We start from the raw sequence: 12,199 nt of genomic DNA on the forward strand, positions 1-12,199 counted from the left end.
CTACAGCCTGAATGACAAAGTGAAACCTTGTCACAAAAAATAATAATAATAGGCCGGGCGCGGTGGCTCAAGCCTGTAATCCCAGCACTTTGGGAGGCCCAGACGGGCGGATCACGAGGTCAGGAGATCGAGACCATCCTGGCTAACATGGTGAAACCCCGTCTCTACTAAAAATACAAAAAAACTAGCCGGGCGAGGTGGCGGGTGCCTGTAGTCCCAGCTACTAGGGAGGCTGAGGCAGGAGAATGGTGTAAGCCAGGGAGGCGGAACTTGCAGTGAGCTGAGATCCAGCCACTGCACTCCAGCCTGGGCGACAGAGCAAGACTCCGTCTCAAAAAAAAAAAAATAATAATAATAATAATAATAATAATTAATAAAATAAATGTCCCTCCAAACTCAGAAGAGAACATAATTAAACACCTAGCCAAAAAACCTTAAGTTGTTATTATCACTATCCTCATTTTATAGATGAGGAAAGGGAGGCTTAAAGAAGTAAAGTAATTCTTAGATGGTCACGGTAGCTCACGCCTGTAATCCCAGCACTTTGGGAGGCCGAGGAGGGCGGATCACCTGAGGTTGGGGGTTTGAGACCAGCCTGACCAACAGGGAGAAATCCCATCTCTACTAAAAATACAAAATTAGCCAGGCGTGGTGGTGCATGCCTGTAATCCCAGCTACTCGGGAGGCTGAGGCAGGAGAATCGCTTGAACCGAGGAGGCAGAGTCTGCAGTGAGCCAAGATTGCGCCACTGCACTCCAGCCTGGGCAACAAGAGCAAAACTCCATCTCACACACACACAAAAAAAGAAGTAAAGTAACTCCTCTAAGGTCACACAACTAGTAAAGGTAGAGGGCTGGGTTTCAAGCCTATGTCTGACTCCAAAGACCATCCTTTTAACCACTGTGTCACTAAATCCAGACCACCTCTGTCAAAGTCATCAGATTAAAAGAGACGGTTACAAAATGGGAGCAATTTCATATATACTGTACACCAGAGGGCCTCATCCCATGTACCCCGAATAGGAAAAAAAAAACAGGTCTTTTCACATGTAACTGTTTTCCTTAAAGGATTTTTAAAACTGTTCAAACTCCAGGCTAGGCATAGTGGCTCATGCCTGTAATCCCAGCTCTTTGGGAGGCAGAGGAAGGAGGATTGCTTGAGCTCAGGAGTCCTAGACCAGCCTAGGCAACATAGTGAGACTCTGTCTCTGCAAAAAAATTTTAAAAATTAGCCAGGTGAGGCCAGGTGCAGTGGCTCAAGCCTGTAATCCCAGCACTTTGGGAGGCCAAGACGGGTGGATCACGAGGTCAGGAGATCGAGAGCATCCTGGGTAACACGGTGAAACCCCGTCTCCACTAAAAAATACAAAAAAACAAGCCGGGCCTGGTGGTGGGCACCTGTAGTCCCAGTTACTCTGGAGGCGTAAACCCGGGAGGCGGAGCTTGCAGTGAGCTGAGATCCGGCCACTGCACTCCAGCCTGGGCGACAGAGCGAGACTCCGTCTCAAAAAACAAAAAAAAAATTAGCCAGGGTGTGATGGCACATGCCTATAAGTCCTGACTACTCAGGAGGCTGAGGCAGGAGAAGCGTTTGATCCCAGGAGTTCCAGGCTGCAATGAGCTATTAATATAATCGTGCCACTGCACTCCAGCTTGGGTGAGAGTAAGATTCTATCTCTAAAAATAAAAATGAAAGAAAAACTCCATGATCCATGTTCTTTTTTCATACATACTTAATTTAGTAATCTGAGTGTTAGATCAAAGTCTAGGATAGCTGCAGAAAAGAAGATGAAATCAACTAAGAGCAAATTATAGAAATACATGAAAACTTTCAAAGAGCTGGTATAAACTGCTTTTTACTGGGCTCTAACACTGGCAAGTTGTATTGGAAAAGGTGACCCTTGTCAAGTGTCACCAGAGTAATTTTTTAAGTAATGCTAATATCTGAAGTAAGCGTTCATTCTTTCATCTTTTATGATGAGATGGTTCTATTTGAGCAGTTTCCCTGGTAACTTACAGAAATAATCACTGAGACTCAGCTACTCCTGCAATGGCTAAAAACTAAAAACCATTCGTGAATGACAACAAATACAATCTATTCTCTATGGTACAAGAAACCAATCACAAGCCCATCTGGGTGAGACCTGGCTAATAAGAACATTATTTGAGACGGGTACAAAGAGAAGCATGGATTGCCAAGGGGGAAAAGTCATTTATTAGACTGTGACAAGCTTTTAAATGTTTGCATTATCATTAACCAACTGCCTGGTTCTCTGGTTTGCACACCTGCCACCTCCAACCAAAGTTATTACAGTAGCAAACTTGGAAGTACGCCTGACCTCTAGAACACTGGCACCCTCTTCTGACCCTTTTGCTGTATTGCATGCACTCAAGCTACCGAAACGAAAAACTATTAATAAAGCTATTACATTTTAAAATAACTTAAAAAGTGTAACTGGATTGTTTGTAACTCAAAGGACACACGTTTGAGGGGATGGATACTCCCATTCTCCATCATTTATTTTCACTGCATGCCTGTAATAAATATCTCACATACCCCATAAATATATACACCTACTATGTACCCACAAACAATTTTAAAAATAAAGCTATAAATGAATAACTCTGCAGGTAACATTATCTAGATGATTTCATATTTATAATTCCCTGAAAAAACCTACGTTTAACTTAATAAAAGAAAAGGCAGATCATCTAAATACTATGTTCTCTTAACATCTCAACAGTATATGTATTAGTTGATTTTATTACAAGAATTATAAAATGGTAACAATGACGAATGTACAAAGACTTTACCATGTGCCAAACACTGGCAGTAAATAAATGAGTTTAATTCTAATAACAAACTTATGAGTTAAGTACTACTATTCTCTTCATCTTACAGATGTGAAAAGTGAAGTGTAATGAAGTTCAATACATTCCCAGGATCACGCAATTCGTAGTAAGTGGTAAAGATGAAGTCCAAACTCAGTAAACATGACTCTACAGCCAAAGCCTCAGCCACTACCGCATCTCATGATTTTATACCCAAAATATCTCTGTGAGATAGAATGGAGCTGATATCACAACAAAATGAAACATAATTAAAATAGAAAAAGGGTAAGATAATAAGAAAAATGACAAATACATCAGCTAAAATCTCCCATTTTTAACAAAGTCCCAAATTGTACAGATAAAAATATTATATGAAACAGTTTAGGTTCCTTCTTCATTCTTCCTTACTGGAAGATTCTTGTCTTCTAGGACTACGATGTTTTTATTCTTTCTTTTCCTCCTCATTCTTTTTTTCCATCAAATTGCATTCTTAATTTTCTTTAAAGAAGAAAAACTAATCTACATCATATGCTTTATATTTCTTCTATAAAGCAAAACTACTTATCTACTCTTAAATTATCTATTTCACTGCGACCTTTAAAAAATATTTATATTAAGACAGTAAATCCACATGGCATCATCAACTCTTTCTCTTTGATCACTGAAAATAAAATAGATAAGAATTGATCTGGGATTATTTAGCAATACATTAAATATCTATCTGAAGTCATATACCTATCTGAAGATGGTAAATACCTAACTGAAGTCATGGCCAATAGTCTAGATACTAATCTTCTAAGATTTCTAAAAACACTGCCTGGACATGGTGGCTCATGCCTGTAATCCTAGCATTCTGGGAGGCCGAGGTGGGTAGACAAGAGGTCAGGAGTTCAAGACCAGCCTGACCAATATGGTGAAACCACGTATCTACTAAAAATACAAAAATTAGCCAGGCGTGGTGGCGTGCGCCTGTAATCCCAGCTACTCAGGAGGCTATGGCAGGAGAATCACTTGAACCCAGGAGGCAAAGGTAGCAGTGAGCCAAGATCACGCCACTGCACTCCAGCCTGGGCGACATAGCAAGACTCCATTTCAAAAAACAAAAAAAATTTCTGAAAACACTAACTTTATTTTCAAACAGGATATGAAGACACATTGCTAATAATCTGTGGTTTAAAATTAAAGTATCTACAACTTTAACAGATTCCAGTTTCCCATATACAGTTATTCATAATATCACAACTTAAAGACACTTAAATGTACTCCAAACACAGTGTAACCAAGCTCACTGTCATTCGTGACTAGAAAATTCACCAGGGGTTGAACTGAAGCTTCTAAATCAATGATTACTCTTTAACAATTATCCTTTTATTTTTAATACTGTTAGAGTATACTTTGAAGTACAGACTTGGTGAAAGTTTAAAGAATTAAAAACATAAACCACCCGTTTTAACTTGTTAGATCTAAGAACAACTGAAACGAGATAGTTACATTTTAGCACAGTAACTGATCACGCTGCTAAAGAATTAACGATAACATTACTCATATTTCCCCATTCTAAACATAACAAAAACAGCACAGGTAATGCTTATGAAAAGGTGCCAAGAAATCAGCTCCCCACAGATCCCCGAACTCTCTCTACCTCCGTCTGCAGGATGGCAGCCCTCTGCTCCTTAGCAGTCAAGGACTCCTTCAACACTTCAATGTGCTGTTTACTATCTGAGAACTGGTTTGTGAGTGTCTCCAGCTTTGTCTGCAGGGCGAGGAGTTCTGTGTCCTTTCTGGACAGCTCCTGCTTCACCTGGCCAATCTAGAAAAGAAGTAAAACACTTTAAGGAAAAAAGAAATCAAACAAACACCTCTTATCTGGCTCTTTGACAGATCTGAGTCACAAAATACGAAACTAAATGCAGCACAAATTGTATGACAGGTCATATTCACCTTTTTGCGTTACATAATCTTGGATCTCCCCCAACCTTGCACCACAAAAAAAAAAAAAAAAAAAAAAAACCTAAACTTATTCAATAGGTAAATGTCCAGTTTTCAGTTACTGTGTCTTCTAAATATTCTTTGAAACCTCTTAGAAAGGGAATGGAGGGAAAGGAATTCCAATTCAATTAGAGGCCTATGAGACAGCAGTAAGCAACTGAACACCACTGTACTGATAAAATGGTTTTCATTTTTCTAGGTGAGCCCTCTTCAGAACACGATGGGTCAAATGCAGGATGAGTGTAGATATTAACACAAAAGGTTTTAGAAACCTCCCAGTACTACTATTTAAAATTCAAAATCTGCTGCTACTGTGCTTATTTTTCATTGTCATTTTTCATTCTCAAAAGTTTGCATAAAATTCTTCCCTTAAAAAGCTACTTTTAAGGTTATACATATGTGGTTTTGTAAAATCCTATAATTTGATGTTACATGTATTGATTAATTTCTCTCTTAACATTGAAAGTATTTCTTTCAAACACCTTCGTTACATTCCTACTGTTTTCTAAGAATTTTAAAAATAGTTTTTTACCCTAAATGTAAGCCATTAAACAGAAATTACATCTGCTTTTACATTACGTCTACCGCCTAACAAGGAACTAAAAAAGATACTAATTATTGGAAGTATAAATTTGACAAGTCAGTAATTTCGGTGTCACTGATGAAACAAAAAGTTATCTTTTTATTTTTAAAACTTTGAATGTATCTAAAGTATTGTCATTGTAATAATCTTAGGTACAAGGGATAAAGCTTTTGAGAACAATTTCCCATGAAGAAATAAATTTCACATTAATTAAAATTAGACATTTGAGGAGCACCAAAAATAAATTTCCAATTTAGCCTTCTGTTTCAAAAAACATTAAGTACTTTTCTCATACGCATAAAATCTCTTCTTAGAGATATATTCATTCAACAAATATTTCTGTATGTTTACTGTATACAAAGTACCTGAGGATACTAAAAACATCAGTGGAAGGTAATTTTAAATGGTGGCCATATTCATCCTGCAAAATAGTATGTACCCACTCCGGAGTTACCACACACTGTAACAGCGTGGGATCTTTTATGATATTCCTTTATCAGTAAAAACAACCCACTGGCATTATTCCATTCCCTAACATACTGACTGTAACAAAAACACATCTGTTGTACGAATGAATATTTTGGGGATGTTCAAAGTGCTACCATTTTTTCAGCTAAAGAACTATGACTTAAAGATTATTCAAATTTCCAGGTACCTCAAATCATGTGATCAAAAACAAATATAAAAATGTTTCGTCATCATCTGCATTATTAAGCAAGCTTCAAATAATGCTATATTGACCTTAAAGACTGAGACAGAAAATATTTTAAATGAAAAGCAGGGTTTAGGCCGGGTACAGTGGCTCACGCCTGTAATCATAGCACTTGGGGAGGCCGAGGTGGGTGGATCACAAGGTCAGGAGATCAAGACCATCCTGGCCAACATGGTGAAACCCATCTCTACTAAAAATACAAAAATTAGCTGGGCGTGGTGGCGCGTGCCTGTAACCCCAGCTACTCAGGAGGATGAGACAGGAGAATCGCTTCAACCAGGGAGTCAGAGGTTGTAGTGAGCCGAGATCTCGCCACTGCACTCCAGCCTGGCGACAGAGCAAGACTCCGTCTCAAAAAAAAAAAAGAAAGAAAAAGAAAAAAAAGAAAAGCAGAGTTTAGAAGCGCAAATTTTCCTTAAAGACTGAGACAGGAAGATATTATAAAGGGGAAGTAAATATAATACAAAGCTTAGGAGCACAAGGCTTTGCAGACAATCACACATCAGAACTAAGTTAGCTATGTGTCCCTGAATAATTACTTTCCTAATCAGTTTCCTAATCAGTAATAAGGAGAAATTATACCAATGCCACTGTACTGTTTATGGATTCAATAAAATAAAGTGTGAAATGTGCTTAGCCTGTTGTCTGACTCAATGCAGAAATTACTAACAGTAGCTATTTTAAAAAGGAAGTTATCGATCAACCTTACCTCTAGACAATATATGGTTTTCATAAACCAAATTAGACCCTTTCCACCAAAATATTTCACTTTTTAATATATACTATAAAGTGGACCACAAATAGCAAATCTACCAAAGTAGCACAAGTTTGGTTTTTTAAATGCTGTATTTCAGTCTTAGCCGACAATTATTTTCTGAAGCAGTTTTTGCTGACACTTTGACAAATGTGTACACAGCCTAGTATAGGTCAGTATAGTAAATAACTTGTAAGCAGTATGTGGAAGAAGACTGCTTGTATAAAACCAAATCCTGCCTCTTACTAGCTGTGTTTTCCTAGGCACCATCCTGTTACCTCAGTTTCCTCATCTATAATTTGGAGTTGATAATATGCCTAACTCAGCACGTTATAAAATGTTTATAGTAAGTGCGCAAGTTTTAGCTACTTTATTATTTAGTCATCCCTCAGTATCCATGGGTCCATGGGGGACTGGTTCCAAGACACACTTTGGATACCAAAATTAATGAATGATGAAGTCCCTGATACAAAATGATGGAGAATTTGCATATAACCTATGCACATCCTCCAGTATACTTTAAATCATCTCTAGATTACTTATAATACCTAACACAATGTAAATGCTACGTAAATAGTTGTCATACTGTATTGTTAAGGGAATAATGACATGGGAAAAAAGTCTGTACATGTTCAGTACAGACATAACATCCATTTTTTTACCCTGAAAATAAAAAACAGTTGGTTAAATCCACAGATGCAAAATCCACAGATATGGAGGGCCAACTGTATTTATTGTATTATTACGTTCTGCATTGAAATTTTAAGTTCATTAGAATACTGAACTAGATAGATGTAGATACCTGACGTAAGTCTCTTAGTAATTTTAATTTACTAGATAAATATTATCTATGTATCTGTCCTAAAGAAAGGAATATTTGTGGCAAAATCACTCACTGAAGACTTAAAGATAATGTCTACATAAGAAGGTAAAGCACTTTACTCAAGAGTTTCAAATTCAAATAAATTCTAGGTGTTGGGCCTAGAACAATTGCATATATTCTTGTACCTAGGGAGAAAAGGAGGCCACCATTCATATAAATCAACAATAAGGGGTTGAGGAAAAAACAGGCTTTGAAATACCATCCATCGAGTGATAAAAGCAACAATAAAGCACCAGGTATAAGGCTTCCAGAACACGTGAAGGCTCACTGCACACAAAGTGATGTGTGGGTCAAGCTGGTGAACAGGAGTCAGTTAAAGAGCAGAGCAGGCTGGTTAGTGCTAGTAATGGGCAAAGCTGCCAACCATAGAGAATGAAAGGGTAAGCCACTCAGAAGCCACAGAGCTGGCAGGGTCCCACTGTGGGATCACCGCACACAAAGAGGGACATCTTACGGCAAAGACCTCAGCCTGAAGACCAGCCGCTCTCTTTTTCAGCTCCTCCCATTGAGCCTCTTTCGAACTTAGTTCCTCCTTCAGTTGTTCTACCTGTCACGACATTATTATTCTTTTTCACTTATGTGTCAACTTAGGTCTTCTTATTATCTACTTTTGAGCCAGAATGGTAACTGGAAATAACAATAACTTATACAATACAATCAGATCTGTTCCCCTCATTCCCTCTTCCAAGAGCCATCGGTAGTTTCCCTAAGTTCACAGGTTTTCTTTTCCCCACAGTGGACTGGAATGTGCTAATCAATAAACAAAAAACATAAACACAGAGATCATGCTGCACTATGTTTTGTTCTCAAATTAGAGTGAAAAATCCAAACTCATCGAAAGTTGGATATGTGAGGCCAGGCACAGCAGCTCACACCTGAAATCCCAGCACTTTGGGAGGACAAGGCAGGAGGATCACTTGAGGTCAGGAGTTCGAGACCTGCCTGGCCATCACAGTGAAACCTGTCTCTACTAAAACTACAAAAATTAGCCGGGCATGGTGGCAGGCGCCTGTAATCCCAGCTACTCGGCAGGCTGAAGCTTGAACCCTGGAGATGCAGGTTGCAGGAACCGAGATGATGCCACTGCACTCCAGCCTGGTCGACAAAGCATACCTCCAACTCAAAAAAAAGAAAGAAAGAAAGAAAGTTGGATATGTGAGTTTTTAATTTTTAAACCTGAAATGAAACTAGTAGAAATAATTAATAACAGAGTCTGAAGGTAGTAGAGGAATATTCTGTAGACTTACATGCCAGGTATGGGCACCATGGCAAGAAGCCAGAAACTGGAGGGGAAGTGATGATTATCATTACTTCACACTACTGGGATGTTTCGGTTTTCATTTCTAAGAACTTGGAGAATATAATTGGGAAATCAAGGGGGAAAACACTTATTTTCTGGCTAAAACTTTATAACTGCAATCATAATGTTTAATTAAACCACAACAAAACTGGTAAATTGATCATTGTGATAAACTAAATCCTCCAACTTGCCGAAATAGTTTACAGAATCAAACTAAATGACTTTGGATACAAGGAAGGAACCCTGTGACTGATTGCGAACATAGACTGATAGGTCTTGGTGTATCTCTCTTTGTCATATTACCCCTGAAATGTACATGGGAAGCAGTAAACCTGACAGCAAGTGGATCTTCCCCACAGGATAGGGCAGAGAAAGGGCCTTCCTTTACAGAACTGTATTTGGAGGGGAAACGGAACGTCATTTAACCCATTTCATTAAAAAGCCTCTTAGGGCTGGGCACGGTGGCTCACGCCTGTAATCCCAGCACTTTGGGAGGCTGAGTCAGGTGGATCATGGGATCAGGAGTTCGAGACCAGCCTGGCCAACATGATGAAACCCCGTCTCTACCAAAAATAGAAAAAAAATTAGCCAGGCGTGGTGGTATGCACCTGTAATCTCAGTTACTCAGGAGGCTGAGGCAGGAGAATCACTTGAACATGGAGGCAGAGGCTGCACTGAGCTGAGATCACACCACTGCACTCTAGCCTGGGTGACAAGAGCGAAACTCCATCTCAAGCCTCTTAGGGTTTTGACTTTTTAAATAGTTCACAAGAGGTAAAGAACTTAATATTTCACATAGTGAGAAAAACTCATCTGGAAGTTTTTCAGGAAGTACTAATAGATATGAAAAGTTAAACCGTGCAAATACATATGTAGCCTCATACAGAGAATCGTCTTTATAAGTAAAAACTGGTAATAACTATCTAAGTCAGTAATTCTGACTTTAATTCTGGAGAAGTTTCATTTGAAAGAACTGTGCTAAAAGTATTCTTCCCTTAAACCTGATAAAACAGTGTAAAATACAGTTTTATCATTGTTAGAGAAGTAAAAAATACGCGTCAATTTTTCAAACCCCCTTTAAGAATCAAAAGTCTCACAGGCCATTACCTTATTTTTCATAAATTTAGAATGGCTCCGATACACTTCCATTTGCTTCATTTCTTCCTCCCGTTCCTCAGTACTCAAAGCCCCATTTGATTTCAGCATCTGAATCTCCTCTTCCAGGTCTCGGAGCCCACGCTCCATAGAGGAAATTTTTGAATCCTGAAGACAAGAGAAGATTTAGTGATTGAAGTATTCACAAAAGCCCAGAAAAGCTGAATAACATGATATTTAAAGATGTTACATTTAATAAGATAGACAAATAGACAGAAAAAATGCTGTCTGGCAATTCGTGCCTTGCTTCCTTTTTTTGAGACAGAGTCTCACTCTGTAGTCCAGGTTCGAATGCAGTGGCACGATCTTAGCTCACCGCAACCTCTGCCTCTGGGTTCAAGCAGCTCTCCTGCCTCAGCCTCCCAAGTAGCTGGGATTACAAGTGTGCACTACCACACCCAGCTAATTTTTGTATTTTTAGTAGAGACAGGGTTTCGCTGTCTGTTGTTGGCCAGGCTGGTCTCAAACTCCTGACTTCACGTGATCCACCTGCCTCGGACTCCCAAAGTGGTGGGCTTAAGGGCGTGAGCCACCGTGCCCGGCCAGTGCCTTCCTTCTAAAATACGTCCTTTACAGCCTTTTGAGTGGGAGGAGAAGTACTCATATCCACAGTATGATTTTTCCTCTATGGCTGCCTCCAGTTCTGAATCCCTTAAATTAAAGTTGAAAATAATTACTAAATTACTAAAGTAAATGCAATGAAAAACTGGTTAAAATTTCTTTGTATCAGAAATTACAAATTTCTGGTGAAAAAAATTTCCAATATTAATAGTAAAGCCTTTTCTAGTTCTAATATTTTATCATTTATTTGGTGACCCATAAAAAACATATTATGCCCCAAAGGAGGGGAAAAAAGTAAGAGAGTTTCAAAGATTTATACAGTAATGTGTACAGCGATATGTGCAATAATAAAAATCACCTAACATCCCATTGCAGAAAAATGAGGGAATAGTTAAGTTGTTATTTATCATGTTAGAAATCCTTATTGTCTATACTTCTCCATACATTTAAAATAATTCATAATGTTTAAAAATCACTGTCCTTATAAATCATCATCTCGACCACAAACATCACCTTTCATATTCGATTTCTTCATTTTGTTTGTCGCAGCACCCAGTTTCTCCCCAGACTACTTGAGCTGTCCTGAATTACAGAAAGACTCCCGCATGGAATGAAGAGTTTTATACATCTGTAGTTGCACATGCTTACTCACCAAAGAAACAGAGGCCTTAAAGAGCAGAAATTAAGTGTAGCTTTATTTCACTTGGAGTTTTAGAGAAACCATTCCTTTGGAAGCTATTTTGAAATTAACTTCCTTTTCTTCTTTACCTCAATGATTTCTTGATTAAGTTTCCTTAATTCTCATAGCATGAAGATAGGCGAGATTAAGGCTTTATCTTGAGAAAACTCCACCTAGCTATTTTCAGGTTCAAGGGAGGGGAGAAGAGAGGATGTATTCCTCTGTCTTGCTCATCACATGACCTTTAAAAATATCACCACGAAAATTTTCTTTTATAAATTCATTCAAATTAAAATGTATCTGTTCAAAATCCATTGTACCAAATTAATACAATCAGCGTCATTCTATCCCTGAACCGGGATTTTTATTTACTCATGTGAAATGACTGACCTATAAGAAGTCCTACTTCAATTGCACCACCTGAAAATTTACTTTTAAGATTGCTATAAAATTTCTCTGGAAATATCAAAACACAGCCCCTTAAAAAAGACTAAAATACTAGGCATAAGCATATGACTAGCCTACAAATGAAAGTGAAAGTTAAATGTAAGTTCTCCTCTGTCATTAGCCTGAGTGGTAATGAAACTGGACCAGCTGAAAGAGTGAAGTGTATCTCCAGCAGCACTGGGGCTCCACTCAAGACAATGTAGTCCCAGGTGAGAACTCCAACTCTGCACATCACATGGCAGCCTGCACCTGTACAGAGCTTCTAGAAAGTCTCTACAACGCCCTTAAAAAATATTGTCTATCTT

The 12,199-nt window shown here is 38.5% G+C and overlaps 1 protein-coding gene across 16 annotated transcripts in view; it reads right to left on the minus strand.

Annotated features, from left to right (window-relative positions):
* ERC1 (ELKS/RAB6-interacting/CAST family member 1) overlaps nucleotides 1-12,199 on the minus strand; it is a 545,691-nt gene that overhangs the window by 426,441 nt on the left and 107,051 nt on the right. For 9 of the 16 annotated variants that reach the window (XM_033223291.1, XM_033223290.1, XM_033223294.1 and 6 more), the window contains exons 5-7: nucleotides 10,160-10,315; nucleotides 8,207-8,299; nucleotides 4,474-4,641 (exon numbers count right to left, since the gene is read on the minus strand). In XM_033223291.1, the coding sequence (XP_033079182.1) occupies nucleotides 4,474-4,641; nucleotides 8,207-8,299; nucleotides 10,160-10,315 (417 nt within the window). The remainder of the gene's footprint in view (nucleotides 1-4,473; nucleotides 4,642-8,206; nucleotides 8,300-10,159; nucleotides 10,316-12,199) is intronic. The other 7 variants (XM_033223296.1, XM_033223297.1, XM_033223305.1 and 4 more) reach the window with 2 other exon arrangements.

Source organism: Trachypithecus francoisi, unplaced genomic scaffold, assembly GCF_009764315.1.
Source record: "Trachypithecus francoisi isolate TF-2019V2 unplaced genomic scaffold, Tfra_2.0 Lachesis_group11, whole genome shotgun sequence".
Classification (NCBI taxonomy): Eukaryota; Metazoa; Chordata; class Mammalia; order Primates; family Cercopithecidae; genus Trachypithecus; species Trachypithecus francoisi.